This window comes from Lemur catta, chromosome 11 (genome assembly GCF_020740605.2).
Source record: "Lemur catta isolate mLemCat1 chromosome 11, mLemCat1.pri, whole genome shotgun sequence".
NCBI classification, from domain to species: domain Eukaryota; kingdom Metazoa; phylum Chordata; class Mammalia; order Primates; family Lemuridae; genus Lemur; species Lemur catta.
Window position 1 is genome coordinate 76,302,318 of NC_059138.1, and position 16,852 is coordinate 76,319,169.

The 16,852-nt window shown below is 35.7% G+C and overlaps 1 protein-coding gene across 1 annotated transcript in view; it reads left to right on the forward strand.

The window, feature by feature from the left end:
• The window catches only part of GARS1 (glycyl-tRNA synthetase 1), a 43,888-nt gene that overhangs the window by 9,794 nt on the left and 17,242 nt on the right, over positions 1 to 16,852 (forward strand). The window contains exons 2-8 of the mRNA XM_045564234.1: positions 1,539 to 1,640; positions 2,409 to 2,511; positions 3,675 to 3,816; positions 5,070 to 5,158; positions 5,898 to 5,974; positions 11,815 to 11,960; positions 14,705 to 14,854. Of these exons, the coding sequence (XP_045420190.1) occupies positions 1,539 to 1,640; positions 2,409 to 2,511; positions 3,675 to 3,816; positions 5,070 to 5,158; positions 5,898 to 5,974; positions 11,815 to 11,960; positions 14,705 to 14,854 (809 nt within the window). The remainder of the gene's footprint in view (positions 1 to 1,538; positions 1,641 to 2,408; positions 2,512 to 3,674; positions 3,817 to 5,069; positions 5,159 to 5,897; positions 5,975 to 11,814; positions 11,961 to 14,704; positions 14,855 to 16,852) is intronic.

Sequence of the window (16,852 nt, forward strand, 5' to 3'; positions counted from 1 at the left end):
GAAAATATTTTAGCCATTATCTTTTCAAATATTGCCTCTTAACACATTTTTTTATTCATCCATATTCTGGCTGGATGAATATTACGTATCTCATTCTCTTCTCTATGTCTCTTTACATATATCTTATATTTTTAATTCCATGCTAGTCTGGATAATTTCTTTAGGTCTGTCTCCTAGGTCACTAATTCTTCAGCTTTCTGATCTGCTATTGAACCTGTCCAGTGAAGTATTTTTCTTTTTTGTCTTTTTATTCAGCTGCTAGAATGGGAGAGTTTTTAATTTTAGTGATTCATTTCCATATGATCTATATTGTTCTTTTTCAAGCTGCCTGATTGTTTTTGATAGTTTCTTATTCTTGCTCATATTTTTTTTTTTTTTTTGAGACAGTCTCGCTTTGTTGCCCTGGCTAGAGTGAGTGCCGTGGCGTCAGCCTAGCTCACAGCAACCTCAAACTCCTGGGCTTAAGCGATCCTACTGCCTCAGCCTCCCCAGTAGCTGGGACTACAGGCATGTACCACCATGCCCGGCTAATTTTTTCTATATATATTTTTAGTTGGCCAGATAATTTCTTTCTATTTTTAGTAGAGACGGGGGTCTCGCTCTTGCTCAGGCTGGTCTCGAACTCCTGACCTCGAGTGATCCACCCTCCTTGGCCTCCCAGAATGCTAGGATTACAGGCGTGAGCCACCGCGCCTGGCCCGTTGCTCATATTTTTGATTCCTCCTTTTATTTGTTTTAAACATGTTAAGCATTTAAAAATATTTGATCATTCTAATACTTTTGGGGGATCTAATTTTGTTTTCATTTCTGCTGAGCCTTATTCGTGGTGGCTTGTTTCCTCATGGGTTTTTAAATTTTGAGTTGAGCACTTAACTATTTGGTAACCTTAACCTGTGAAAATCTTAAAAGGCCTATATGGAAAGTCTGCTCCTCCAGAGAATAATTGCTCCTTTTGGGCGTCCAAGGGCTCTATCAATTTGACAACTTTCATTTCTCATACCATGTAGATAGTGTTTTGTTTGTTTTCTCAGATTACCTGTTCTACCATATTACTGTAAATGTGGAATCAGGGTACAATAGTAGGTTGTTGGAAGTGAGTAACATACTTCGGAAAAATTAGCAAGGAAAAAATTGCAACAATAAGGAAAGGGGGCAAAGGAAGATGAGGCAGTGGTGACTGTGAAGAATGGTCAAAGTAGGTGGAAAACTAAGAGTAATTTATTGGTTCTTCTGTGTTCCCAGTACAAATCTTGCTCTTTCCTACTTTCTATCAATGCTTTTCTTGCCTCCTTCTCAACTCCTGCCCCCCACAATTGAAAAAAAGCATAGTTATTTATTAACTCATCTGTATGTTCTTCTGGATAATAAATGCTGAGGGCAGAGGCCTTCAGTTATTTGTAATGACCTCTCACATTATAAACATTTGAATTGCATCATTCTTACACAGATACTTTTTAAAAGGCATGTTTAAAAACACATTCCTAACATTTCTTGACTTCTGAAATCAGTCCTGAATATAAGTTCTCTTTGTTGGCTAGGGAGATCTTGTGCGAAAATTGAAAGAAGATAAAGCACCCCAAGTAGATGTAGACAAAGCAGTAGCTGAGCTCAAAGCCCGGAAGAGAGTTCTGGAAGCAAAGGTGAGTCTTGGGATGCTAACATAAGTTAGCATAAGGCACGTAAGTACATATAGGATTGTTCATCTTTATTTAATCATTTTGGGTGGGAGGGACCTAGAAAAATTTCAGAATAAGCATCATTTGGGTTATCTGTTTATCCAGAATGCCTTTTCCTCCTCCTGCCCTAGTTGGCAGGCTCCTCATCATTTCAAAGTGTAACTTAAAATGTCACCTTTTCTATAAAGCCTTCCTAACCCCTAGCTCCAACCCCCTCAAATCCTGGACTCAGTGGGCTACATGAATTTCCCTGGAAGGCGTTGTGCTCTTCTTTATGAATTCTCCTGAAAGTAATGGTTTTGTTGTTTTAAATTTTTTTTTTTCTTTTAGGGAAAAGGTCTATCCATCTGATACCTGTTTCCAAATCTTTCAAACAATAAACCCCCCATCTCCAAACTTAAATAGTTTGCAGTTTTAAAATCACCATTTTGCTATAGTGATCCATTACACACTCAGATATTGCTTATATTGCTTATCAGTATCTATATCTAAGTAAGCTTGGTCTTAATATCTTGGAAATGATCATATGCTTTCCTAAATAAGTAAAATCACCTTTTTTGTTACGCAAAGGGGAAGAAATAGCTAAGGCTTCTATTTTTTTAACTTATCAAAATCTTGTCTGTTTTACAAATTTTATATTGAATTTTGCTGAGGAATAAATTAAATTCAGGTATAGAGTTCAAATTCCCACCCACTCCTCCAATTACACACTTTTTATTTTATCCCTCACAGGAGCTGGCATTACAGCCCAAAGATGACATTGTAGACAGAGCAAAAATGGAAGACACCCTGAAGAGGAGGTTTTTCTATGATCAAGCTTTTGCTATTTACGGAGGTAGGGGAATAATGATAGAAAGAACAATTGTGTTGTTACTGGCTCCACTACTGTTCTGAAATCAAGAAGTTGACTTGCCAATTGGTATCTAATTATATCAGGTCACATAAAGCAGATGGTAGATATTTTGCTTTTATTTGTTTAGAGTCATCATTTGGTATAATACCTGTTCTTTCTCTCCACCTTATTTATTCTTTTTTTTTTTTAATTTCAAAGTATTTGGGGAGTACAAATGTTTTTGGTTACATGGATCGCTTTTGTAATGCTTGAGTGAGGGTTAAAAGTGTGCCCTTCACCCAGATAATGTTCACTGTACCTGTTGGGTAGGTTTTTGCCCATTCTCTCCTCCCCCTTATTTATTCTCAAAGACTGCTTTTTTCCATTAGGATGTAGGGAATTGTTGGGGGCCTAAGTATTAAGCATTTGATTTGTCCAGGTACTTACCAACTCTTTTTAAAATACACGGAAACTTAGGAGTGATAGAGGGCCATTGTAGTCCTGGCTAACTGTATTGTGTCCCTCCACACAAGGGCAGTAGTAAAACAGAGTCCTTAAATGATTATTCATAGGTATGTAGATAAATCACATCTTTCTGAATGCTATATGAAGGTATACTGGCAAACATAATTGATTGATTAAATGTACAACTATTCTGTATTTTTCACAGTCAATAGATTATTACATTAGACTTTGCCAGTGAAACTTGATTCAAGTTTGGCTAAGCAGATCTCTAAATGTTTAACTTCTTAAAGTTTAAATAGAGGCTCAAATACCCAAGAATAAATTAGAGACTTGGGTGCTAAAATTTTAGAATATTATTATCAGCTGCTGTGACAAATTATTTTCTTTCTGATTTCTATGGCAGAAAACTATACTCTGCTTTTTCATTCTGTTACATATGGGGGGGCTTCTTTTGTTTTAAATTTTGGGCTAATTCTACTTGGAATTATAAATATGGAAATAGTAAGTGGAGTAAGAGTTTATTTACTTCTGTGAGCTAGCTGGAATTAAGGCACTTTGGTATTGAGGGATTTGCATCATTGACTTTAATGCATTTTGGGGGAGTACGTGAAGTCTTAGAGGTATCAGTTTCTTGCCTCTCCTTGCCTTCATTTGTTTAGAGTAACAAGGTAAAATGCACGTTTTCCTTTCGTATTTTACAGGTGTTAGTGGTCTGTATGACTTTGGGCCAGTTGGATGTGCTTTGAAGAACAATATTATTCAGAACTGGAGGCAGCACTTTATCCAAGAGGAACAGATCTTGGAGATTGATTGCACCATGCTCACCCCTGAGCCAGTTTTAAAGTAAGATCCTACTCTGAGAGGGGAAATTCTTTAATACACATATTTAAATAACTTTCTGATTACAAAAAACTATCAATGCTCATGTAGAAAATCTGAAAAATACAGACAAACAAAAAAATACATATTTACTCCTCACAGATAGCCATGTTGAAATTGTTGTGTATTCTTTTAGTCTTTTTTTCTGTATGTCCCTATATATTTCAGTGTTAGCATACTGCCTATTTTTATGTAATGTAGGTGAGCATTTACTCATGTCATTAAATTTTCATTTTAAGCATTTTTAATGATAGCATAGTATTCTGTTTTATGGATGTGTCAGTTTATTTAGTTGGTGCCATATTGTAGGCATTTAAGGCACTTCTGATTTTCAACTGCACTAAACATCTTGATAGATGGATTTCGTGTATATCCCTGATTATTTTCTTAGTATGCTTTTCTCAATAATGAAGTAAAATCAGAGGTTCTGAGCAAAGGTATGTGTATGTATTTTCAATGAAATACTTTACTATTTGTAAAGAATACATAGATTTCAGTGCAGAAACTTAGATTATTCCTACCAACATTGTTGAAAGTAGGGCAGAATTTCTTGAATATAAAACTGTGAAAGAGGAAATCACACCATTTTATATATTATCTCTATTCATTTAATGTTGCCTGATAAAACGCTAATTTTTACTGTTGACATCCTTTAGGTTGTCTTAATTTCAGCCAATTAGTACAAGAGGAATTCCTGATGAAGGATAAGATCAGGACTACCTATTCTTTTAGCTATTTGTTCCACCAGTAGGCACTGTGTAGAGGTAATACCAGTGTCCATACAGGTTTCAGTGGCAGAAAACTCTTTCCTTAAGGTTTAGTGTCTATATTGAGCTATCACAAATTCTTAGCTAGTCAAATTCCTGATGATTTTGGCCTTTGCTTAGATCACTAATAAAAATGGCGTAGGCCTGGATTAATTGATTCTGAAAAGCAGCACAGACTTTATGACAACTTGTGAAAAAGTATAACCTTAGTTAATGTCTTTTTTCCTCTGGGAAGGAAGAACATAGGAGAGGGTAGGAATAGATTCGAGGAGCAGTTTTCCCTGGTATACATTGCTATCTATCATGGATACATCACTATAGATATGGGACTATCTATCTTTGAGATACACAGATATAAACTGTGGATAAACATATTGAAGGGGGATTGTTTTATAAGGTAATGTCTACATATTTGAGAATGACAGATTGGCTTGGCATTTGTTAACTTAGGACCTCTGGCCATGTAGACAAATTTGCTGACTTCATGGTGAAAGATGTAAAAAATGGAGAGTGTTTTCGTGCAGACCATCTATTGAAAGGTATGGTTCTTGGTTTCCTTCAAGTAGTATTAATCAAAACAAAGCGTTTAGATTAAACGTATTTCTCAGAATTTTTCTGTTAAAATTTTTATTGAGGCATAACATACAAAGAGTAAATTGCACAGATCTTAAGGATACAGATCAAGTCCTTTATTTTTTTTAAAAAAGTTATATATAGATAATTTGTTATATATGGATGATTTTTCTAATTAACAAAAGAATCAAGATAATACCACGATGGTCCCTATAAAATCAACCATGGAATTCATATAAATTAAGAACATTATCCTGGGAATTATCTTTTTAACTGTCCAACATGAAATTCAAAAGTGCATTGTCAGGGTGTGGTAGCTCATGCCTGTAATATGAGCACTTTGGGAGGCTGAGGTGGGAGGATCGCTTGATCCCAGGTGTTCAACATGGCAAGACCCTGTCTCTACCAAAAAAAAAAAATTAGCTAGGTGTGGTGAAATGCGGCTGTAGTCCCAGCTACTGGGGAGGCTGAGGTGGGGGAATCATTTGATCCCTGGAATTGGAGGTTGCAGTGAGCTCTGATCACACCACTGCAACCTGAGAGACAGACTGAGATCTTGTCTCAAAAAAAAAAAAAAAAAAAGTCAATTAAAAAAATAAATGAAAAGCCACAAGAATCAGGCAAAAGATATGTTAAAAAAAAAGTACGTTGTCCTCCTTTTTCCCATTGATTGAAATTGACACATATCAATACTGGTTTTTGTAGCTCATTTACAGAAATTGATGTCTGATAAGAAGTGTTCTGCTGAGAAGAAATCAGAGATGGAAAGTGTCTTAGCCCAGGTGAGTACTTTAGAGATGTTATCAAAGAAACCTAGGTAGTTGTCCTTTCAGCATTTGATAATTATTGAATTCCATATTATGCTGACCCTCCTCACAATTGTAAAGAAGCAGAGTTTACCTTGTGTCCCTGATAGCAACTCATTTTGCATTTTTATTTTCCTCTTTGTCTTTTGTGGCTAATCCTTTATTTCAACCAAAACTAACAAGTCAGTGTAAATAGGCATTAATATTGTCTCTCCTTGGAAACCAGTTTTCTGAATTTCATAGCTAAAGCCAGAGGAATAACTGCTGATGAGTAATTTTCCATGTTGGTGTGAAGATTTTGGGGCAGATAACTTTGTGAGCCCTGTGTCATTGGCTACTTGATCTGCCTCTGGTTGGACTGTCCCTGACTACGTGCTATTATTCTTAAAACCTGATGAGCAGGTCCCTGCTTTTCTGCCCTTGATTTTCCCAGTTTGCCTGTAGATGTAAGTTTTATAATTTGTGTTTAAGTTGACAAATTTTAGGGAAGGCAAAAGAGACCATAGAGATTAATTTATTCTGACCTTTTACCAAGTACAGGAATACCTTCTATATTAGAAGTAATTCATCCTTTTTGGGGTCACAAACCATCTTAAGAATATAATCAAAACCGCACATCTCTCCAGGAAGATGCACATGTCCATGTATACATATTGCTGGTTTCTCACCTCATCTATCAGCTGTTCTGTGTAGGCAAAGTACATTTCCCCAACACCATGTGTAGTCATGAGGTCCACTAAGGTTCGTCTTTTTAATTTTATTTACTTTCTTGGATGAAAAACAAACAAAAGACCAGTAATGTGTTTATACATCAAGATATATCTATATGTATATAGATCTTTATAAATATAGATATCTATATATATCTCTTTATAAATAGCTGAGGCTGAATATGAATATAAGCTTTCTTAACTTTCTGCTTTTTTCTCATGGGAATTGCTGGATACTTTTCCACTGTTGCCCTAATTTTTTTTTTAACATGCTAATTTTTCTCTGTGGTATGTAGCTTTCCAACATCAGTTGAGATATTTTCTCCTTCGTTTAAATTGAAATCTTTCTTAATCTGGCTGTTGAATAATCTGCTAATTTATTTTGATCCTTGGGAAGTATTTAATTCCTTCCTTGAAGCTCATTGTTTTCATATTGTTACTCATGGTTAAGAAAATATTTCTTGTATTTTGACACTGTTTTAGCCATACATTCATCTCATTTTCTTTCCCAAAGGCATGACCTTTATTAGAAAGATGAAATGAAAAAATGCCTCTACTTATCCCTAAATTCTTTTGTTTTCCGTTCAGAATTTCAGATTTACTGAGTTTTTGTGTGTATATTTCTTTGCATGTCTTTGATGTTAAAGTTTAATTCATTTCCAAGTAAATTGTCAGAATTGGGAAGTAAGTAGTTGATAAGTCATAATTTATATTTGGAGCGCAGGCCTTCTGTTTTATTTCAGAACCATGTTCTAGGAGAGCAATCTGTGTTTTGATTTGCCATATCAGATATATATACAGCTGTCAGTATAATCCTCAATGAAAGTAAGGGACCCATGGGAAATAGTGTAGTACTCAGAAATGGCCCTGGTGGATTGACTGGCCGAAAGCCCGTCTGTTGCTTGAGGACATAATAGCGGTTTCTGCACCTGTTACTGCCTGATTCCTTTTCAGCTTTATGAAGCATGATAATTTCTTTAAAAGATACTGATTTACCCTCTGTGCTAGGAAGAGCTTTACTTCTATTATGTAGATTTAATAGCTCAGAATTAATTCTCTTGTTTCTCTTTTCTATCCATTTTTGCTGACCCATATCTAGATGTAACACTTTTTAAAATCATTTTTTAAACTTTTTATTATGAAAGATTCAAAACATATAAAGGTAAAAAATAAAACATAATGAACACTTGTCTACCCATCACCCTGCTTAAGTATTATCAGTCATTTCAAACTTTTTTGAATCTATTTCCCACTCATTTCCCTGACTTCTTCCCCTGAATTTTTTTGATGCAGATCACAAACCTTATTCTATTACATCTGTAAACATTATATTATATATTTCTAGAAGATAAAAATCCTTCAAAAAATGGAGCTCAGTGCTTACCTTGGGAAATATTGATAATTTATAAATGTATCATCAAATATTTAGTCAGTGTTCACATTTTCCTGGCTGTCTTAAATGTTTCTAGTTTTTTTATTGAATTGGGATCCAGATTAAGTCCATACTTTGTGATTGGTTGATAATGTTTCCTAAATCTTTTTCAATCTATATGGTCTTCCTTCATCCCTGTTTTACTTACATTCTCACTACATTCTCATTTTTTTTAAGAAGCTGAGGCATTTGTTCCTTAATGTTTTCTACTGTTTGGATTTGGCTAATTGCAGTATTGTAGGGCTACTAAATGTGTTCATCTGTTTCTGAATTAGATTGAGAGGCTTGACCAGATATTTTTGACAAGACACCTAGTAAGTGGTGCAGTGTTCTTTCAGGAGGTACATAGTAGTACCTGGTTAGCTCTTCCGTGAACTGCAGCCATTGATGTCAGTTGTGTAGATCCCGTACTTGTTTAGGGGCTTCAAATGGTGATGTCTTCATTATATTATTCTTTTTTTGTTTATTGGCTAAAATATTTCTATATGGAAAAACTATCCCTTATCAACTTTTTGACTTCTCTGAGAAACTATTTGTAAGTGCTCGATCTACTCTCCCACTCCCCATCCTTTTAAATCTGTTTTCAATTAGTTACTTTCCTAGCAACCTTCAGAAATGTATGAGTTCCTGCCTACCTCTTCCTCCTTTCCACTGTTACGAACTTATAGATTAAAACATTTAATCTTGAGTCAGTTGTAATTATTGTCTTATTTATGGTTAAATTATTCAATCTTTGGCTACCAGGAATGGTCTGCTAAGTCCTTTTGACACAGCCCTAGTAGTCTTTGATAACTTCCTTACTTTTTAGTATGACAAGATATTACTGCCTCATCTTGTACATTTCCTATCCTAGATCTAGAATCCAACATTTCTAGATCTAGTAGTGAGGGACACTAGTAGTGAGGATGTTATTGGTCATTAGTTATAGACCTTCTCAGTGGACTGAGCTAGGAAATTGGTATTTTTTTTTTAAAGATAAAATCACCATAAGTTAATATTGATACTTAAGGTTAGGTTTATGGGATTTTTACTTTATTTTATTCATCTTAAATCTCTGTCTCCTTTACCCGCACCATAAATCCCAGTTCTCAGCAACACCAACGTAATTATTGATATGCCTTATCTCCCACTGTATATATTAGCAGCCTCAGAATAACATTACCAATACCACCATCAACAATATGAGTATTGAAAGTAGTTTAAAAAAATTTTTTTTGTTCTTTTTTTTCCTTAGGCATACACCAGCAATCATAGTCTTGTGGTCTAATAACTGTGTTTAAAGTCACTTGGAGTCATTATCTCTGAGTAGTTAGCTCACCAACTAGATGCAGTTAGTCCGTGTATTTTGTTTTAATTGTAATATTTAGAGTTTCAGTTTTTTGAATTTGTTTTATAATTATGTCAAAAAATTTTCATAGCTCCAAAGTCAAATCTAAAAATTAAGGTATATTCAAGTAGATCTAGTGTCTCTTCTCTCCATCTTATTCCCTTCCTATCTCATAGGTAAGCAGCTTTTAGCTTAAAACAACTTCCTTTTTTAAAAAGAAAAATATAAACAAAGACATACAGTTATCTGTATACCTCTCTTTCTAAGTAAATGGTAGCATTCCATACACACTTTTCTCTGCCAGTTTTTTCAAGTAACAAATATCCCAGAGATTGCTCCATTGTAGTAGATAGAGATATACCTCCTTTCATTTTATAACTAAATAAGTCTGCATTGTGTGGATGTAGTTTACATAACCAGTTCTCCACTGATGGACATTTGAGTTATTTCCCTTCTTTACCATTACAAATAGGGCTGCATTGAATAACCTTGTGTTTGTATCTTTTCATATTTTTGCTATTGTATCTTTGGAATAGATCCTAGAAATGGGATTACTGGGCCAAAAGGTAAATGTAGGCCGGGCATGGTAGCTCATGCCTATAATCCTCGCACTCTGGGAGGCTGAGATGGGAGGATCGATTGAGGTCAGGAGTTCAAGACTACCCAGAGCAAGACCGAGACCCTGTCTCTACAAAAAAAATAGAAAAATTAACTGGTCAAGGTGACATGTGCCTGTAGTCTCAGCTACTTGGAAGACTGAGCCAGGAGGATCGCTTGAGCCCAGGAGTTTGAGATTGCAGTGAGTTATAATGACACTACTGCACTCTAGCCCAGGTGACAGAGGGAGACTCTGTCTTAAAAAAAAAAAAAAGTAAATGTAATTTTGTTAGACATTGCCAAATTCCCCTCCATAGGGGTTTTGATTCCTATCTGTATCGTCAGAATCTTTTTCTTCCTTATTTATTTTTTCATTATATCTTTTATTGAAAAGCATTATATATTGAATTACCTGGGAAATAGAGATGTTGCCTAGGCTTTTTGATTTTTCCCTCAAGTAGGTAGACAAGCTTATATTGATGGTATTCATATCTTGAAGGTCACTGGAACAATTTCCTCACTGATCCAGCCTCCTGGGCAATGGTATAAAGTATCGTATTTTGTGAATTCCCTCTAGAAAGTCTGTAGAAATAGAGCCTAGAAGGTTAATATTTTAAACTGCTCATTCAAATCTGGAACATATGGTTAGTGTGAGTGAATTGTCTTTTTGTGGATGGAGATGCCACTAAATTTATGAGGGGAGCAAATATAAATTGTAATAGTCATCCCTTATTGAGTAGGTACTATGGAACAATCTCTGGGATAGTTGTTACATGAAAAAACTGGCGGAGAACAATGTGTATGGAATGCTACCATTTACCTAGAAAGGGCGACATACAAATATCTGTATGTCTTTGTTTATATTGTTCTTTTTAAAAAAGGAAGTTGTTTACCTATGAGATAGGAAGGGAATAAGATGGAGGGAAGAGACACTAGATCTACTTTATTGAGTAGGTACTATGCTCCAGGTCTTGTGCTAAGTACTTTATGTATTTTGTATAATCTTCCTAGTAGCCGTTTAAGTGAGGTAGATTCTTTTCTCCCTGTGTTACAGATAAGCGAGCCTCGGAGAGGTTAGGTAAGAACTTAATCTTTAGTCACACAGCCCATAATTGGTAGAGTTGGGAGATTTATACCCAGGTCTTTCTGACTTCAGAAATATTGCTTACTATTAGATGGTTTGTCATAGTCATTTAAAATTCTTGAATTAGAAGTCATTTTACAGGATTTGACATTGATCATCAAATGTATAGAATGTACAATACGCTGGAAAATGCAGAGAGGAATAAGACACGGCTTCTACATTCAAGGAGCTTAATATATTGTGGGAAAGATAAGTTATATGCACATATAATTATTAAACAAGGAAATGCACCTGACTCTTAAATTTGTTCAGAGTAATAATAATATTCACCTTTGAAAACTTCTTTATGTAATATCAGTTTCTTGCCTACCAATAACTATTATAGTTGAAAGCAAGGTAATTTGTTTTATCTTTCATCGTAAAATGGTGAATATGTGAGTTTTAGGTCAGTCCCAGAAAGGTACTCCCTTTCTCTGTTAGTAAATGGAAAGTGTGTAAACTGGTTATGGTTCTACTGTGGATATCCTGAAGGTTGGGTTAATTCTGATGTTCTTGAGTTTTGTTTGAGTTGTAACGTTGGATAACGGGGTTATATATAATACTTTACCTTATACCTTGTCCTCTGTCAGTCTTTTACACTAATAATTTTCATGATATATCCTTTAGCTTGATAACTATGGACAACAAGAACTTGGGGATCTTTTTGTGAACTATAATGTAAAGTCTCCCATTACTGGAAATGAGCTGTCCCCTCCAGTACCTTTTAACTTAATGTTCAAGACGTTCATTGGGCCTGGAGGAAACATGCCTGGGTATGTATCATTTATTGTTTATCTATTTATGTAATGAAGTTGTTAAAATTGCTTGTAACAAAGAGTAAATATCAATGCTATGAAGGAAAAATTTTGAAAAGTGATAGAAAGTACAGATGAACATATTAAGGAGAAATAAATGACAAATATTCTTAAATTTTATTTCTTCTAATTCTTTCTGAATATAATCATCTTTTTTAGTGTATATCATTTTTTTTGCCATAAAATGAATATAAAAGTCTGTGATCATTATATTTTCTAGTTATAGCTGCATAGGGCAGAAGGGACCATTAAAGAATGAGTTTGAAAGGAAACTATACTTTTTTGCTAAAGGATAGTTATTAGAAACCATTTAGTCTAGCACAGTACTGTCTGACAGAACTTCCTTCAGTGTTGGAAATATTCTGTATTCTCTGCTGTCCAATATGGTTAGCCACCAGCCACAGGTGGCTATTGAGTGCTCAAAATGGGGCTAATGCTTCTGAGGAACTCTGAATTTTAAAATGTATTTCATTTTAATTAATATAAATTTGAATATATATGTGACTAGTGGCCTACCATATTGGCTAGCATAGGTGTAGCCTGTTGATTTGAAATATATATGTGGTTTTCACAGATAAAGAAAACCTGGACAGTTAAAGTATGATCCAGAATTGGAATCTCTATCTCCAGATTCCTTGTCCACTGTTAACGGATTAGCCAGTGTTCCATTTTATAGCTTTAGATATTTTTCTTGTTTTTTTTTTTTTTTGAGACAGAGTCTCGCTCTTTTGCCCTGGCTAGAGTGCTGTGGCGTCAGCCTAGCTCACAGCAACCTCAAACTCCTGGGCTAAGGCAATCCTCGTGCCTCAGCCTCCCAAGTAGCTGGGACTACAGGCATGTGCCATCATGCCTGGCTAATTTTTTTCTATATATATTTTTAGCTGTCCAAATCATTTCTTTCTATTTTTAGTAGAGACGAGGTCTCGCTCTTATTCGGGCTGGTCTCGAACTCCTGACCTCGAGCGATCCTCCCGCCTCAGCCTCCCAGAGTGCTAGGATTACAGGTATGAGCCACTGCACCCAGCCAAGATATTTTTCTTATAGTTTCATTTTATAGTAAGAGAGTAGGTTTTTGCTAGATGAAGCTAGATAGATCATGTTTCCTGGAGTAGAACTAAAGAATAATAAAAATTTTGACAAAATGTGTCACAACTAATTATTTTAATAAGATGCTAGGTTGATTTGGAATATTTTGTGGAAAGGAGCCAATGATAAGCCTTTTATTTTGGCAATACATACAGAGAGTCATAAAATGGGACATAGCCTTTGACTCATTCTATTCCTAGAAATTTGTCTAAGCAAGTAATTCAAAAGGAAAGGAAACTGTATGTATAAAAAGTATATGAATTAAAAGTAGGAATACACTACGTGCAATGGCTCACACTTATAATCCCAACACTTTGAGAGGCTGAGCCAGGAGGATCGCTTGAGGTTAGGAGTTAAGACCAGCCTGAGAAGAGTGAGACCCCGTCTCTACAAAAAGTAGAAAGATTAGCTGGGCATGGTGGCGCATGCCTGTAGTCCCAGCAACTCAGGAGGCTGAGGCAGGAGGATTGCTTGAGACCAGGAGTTTGAGGCTGCTGTGAGCTATCGTGACACCACTGCACTCTAGCCCGGGCTAGAGAGCAAGACTACATCTCAAAAACAAAAAAAAAGTAGAAATAACCTACTCATCCAATACTTGGAGGGTGGTTAAACAAATTATGGTAAAATGGATTAGTTCAGTCTAATAATCTGCCACTGTTAAATATGAGAAATTTTTACAATTACTTAGAAAATGGAAAAGTATATAATAAGTGAAAGAAATAATATGTAATTTTACATGCTACTTATAAAAATGCATATTAACTGTAGCTATGCTTACATTTGGATGAAATCTGGAAAGGACCACAAAAATGAAAAGAATTGGTCTGTGTTAGTGAGAAGAGGGTAAAAATTTAGATTCCCCCCTGCCTTGGTTTTGAAGTTATTTTAGTAAAATATTTATTTTGAACTAGGCCATTGGGAACACTTTCTTAGTGGATGTTTTGCACGGAATATTTTCTTTGAAATTGAGGAGAGGGCAATGGTTATAATAGTGTATTTGCCTGACTATATCTGTAAAATACAGAGAAATGCAGAAGCCTTTGGCTAAAAATATAAAATACTGCAGAGAATGAGATGATATGAAAAACCTTGAAAACTATGAGACTTGGTGGGGTGAGTGTTACTAATAAGTGAACACTAATGTTAGATGTTAGCTCATACTGACTTCTTCTTAGCCCCACAGTTATGTTTTGAAATGTGGGTTAAATGAGGGATACTTAGGCATGGATCTTACTTTCAGAAGGATCTAAAATTGTCTTCTGCCTTTATGTATATGATTACTAAACAAGACATCAGAGGTTTTAGGTGTACTATAAGAGAGGTGGTATTTTTTAATTTATTTTTATTTCTAATTACCCACTGGAGTAATTAAATGAAATGACATTGCTAACAGTAGTGTTGCTGTACCAATTATTATACTTAATACATTTTCTAATCCTTACTATGAAAATATTTGCTACCAAGAAAAATATTTCTAAAACTTCATTTTAAGGCCTGTCCAGCTTTGATGTGAAAAGGGTGTATTTAAGACTTTGAGGATTTGTATCTAGAATTTTAAGATTGTTGGAAAACGTAATTTATTTCTTTATAACAGACTCATTTACTTAAATTTGTAGGTACTTGAGACCAGAAACTGCACAGGGGATTTTCCTGAATTTCAAACGACTTTTGGAATTCAACCAAGGAAAGTTGCCTTTTGCTGCTGCCCAGATTGGAAATTCTTTTAGAAATGAGATCTCCCCTCGATCTGGGCTGATCAGAGTCAGGTACTACCCATGTTACTCTTATAAATTAGTGAATGACCCTGACATTGAATTGGAAATGAAAGCTTGCTATTTTGAAACAGTATTGCTTTGTAATCCTGATTATGGATTTATTTTTGTCTTCTCCAAAAAGCATGTTTTACATTTGTAATCTCTAAATGTACTCTCTGGAATGACAGGCAGTTTTGAGTGATGAAAGTGAACTTCAAGGTAAAGGAAAGAGGGTGGAAAATAGCTTAAGTTTCTCACTTGCTCCAAAATTATTTTTCCCTTGTTCATCATAAGTTTTGAGGATAGTACAATCTTGATTGTCTAAACCAAGGCAGTTCTGACAATGGTGATATGTGTAAGTGTAGGATGGGGTGGGGATGAGGAGATGGTTTTAACAGGAGGATTGTTCTAGGTGTTCTGGGAAGACAGCATTGCTGGAGTTGGGGTGAGGATGTTTCAGTAACCAACTCTGCTACCTGGACACAACCTCCAGATATCTGGGGGCCAGTATGCCAGAAAGTGCAGCTAGCAAGTTTACCTCCAACTACTCTGTACTCTAGTTCAGACACTCGCCTGCCTCTATTCTAATAGCTTGCTTTTGTCCAGTGTACCCAGGAATGTGTGGGAAGGCATACTGAAACTGTTCCACTTTTCTTTAGAAACTCATTATGACTAGCTGCTTATAACTTAAGCTTTTTGTGATTTGTTTATATTTTCTTCCTAATAACATCTCTTAGAGTAATACATTCCATTTAAAAATAGATGTGTAGTTAAACTGAACTTTCTTAGGCTCCAAAAGTGTTTTCCCAGCCCCAGCGCCTCACCCATTTCTTCTCTTCTCTTCTTACTCGCTGTAATTACAGACTTCAGTCATAGCATATCCCAGCCACTGACTCTGGATCAAAGCACCTGCCCAGTCTTGTTAGTCCCCATCATGTCCTCTGTGAGCAGATGCCTCTGCGTTTTTGACCAAAGTATATCTTTAGGCCTGTGGTCCCTTCAGGTTTATGGGCTAGGAAAGAGAGACTTCATGGAGGAAAGGATGTACATAACTTAGAGAAAGCGGGTGAGAAGGACCCCTCTGGGCTTTCACGTAGGAAGAAAAAGTAATCAGAAACTTTAAACAGGTATTACAACAATGAAAAACCTGTCAGATTTGAGTTTGTTTTATTTCCTGGTGTCTGGGTTTTTTTATTTTTGTTTTTTGGTCTCCCCTTTGCCAACAGTGTCTAGCAAACATGCTTTCCCAACGTGGAGGAAGCTGAGTAATACTGACCTTGTCTAAAGCTAGTGTTTCAGAGAGGAGGACCGAGAAGTAAGGCAGTGTCTGGGGCCTGTGAAACAAAGTGATGAGTAGGAAAACCAGATCGAAGTTGAGGAGTGATCCCAGGGGTTAACTGGGCTTCTTGACAGTTTGTTCCTTGGTCATTTTCACTTCAAAGTGTCCTGTCTGGATTTTGGCTAGTTTTGTTGTGTACCTCTGCAAGTTGCTGACCAGAAGTCCACTCATTCTTCATGAGTCAGCATCCTCATAGTTGGACTAGGATTGTTTAGTGTTATGATTCTTCCTGATGACACAGTTACCAGGTGATTAGTCGTTCTAAGCTGTATTTCCTTTTGTTTAGGTTAGAAGTATTAGATTGTTCATGTGAAGCTTTTTTTTTTTTTAATTTTTACTGTATTTTGATTGGCTGTTCTGTCTTTCCTGGCCTGTGTGTATTTTAGGTCTGCACAGTTCCAGGTATAGTCTGTGAACTCAAAGACAAGAGACAGAGCTGGTCAAATCAGTGTTAATGTTGAATACTGCCTTTTGTCTATGAGCTGAGATTACTTTCTTACCCCCAGCTTTACTGAGGTAAAATTGACAAGTAAAAATTGTATATATTCATGGTGTATAACATGATGTTTTGATGGATATACATTGTGAAATGATTACCACAGTCTAGTTAATTAACATGTTCATCCCTTCACACGGGTACTTTTTTTTTTTTTTTGGTGGTAAGAATCTTA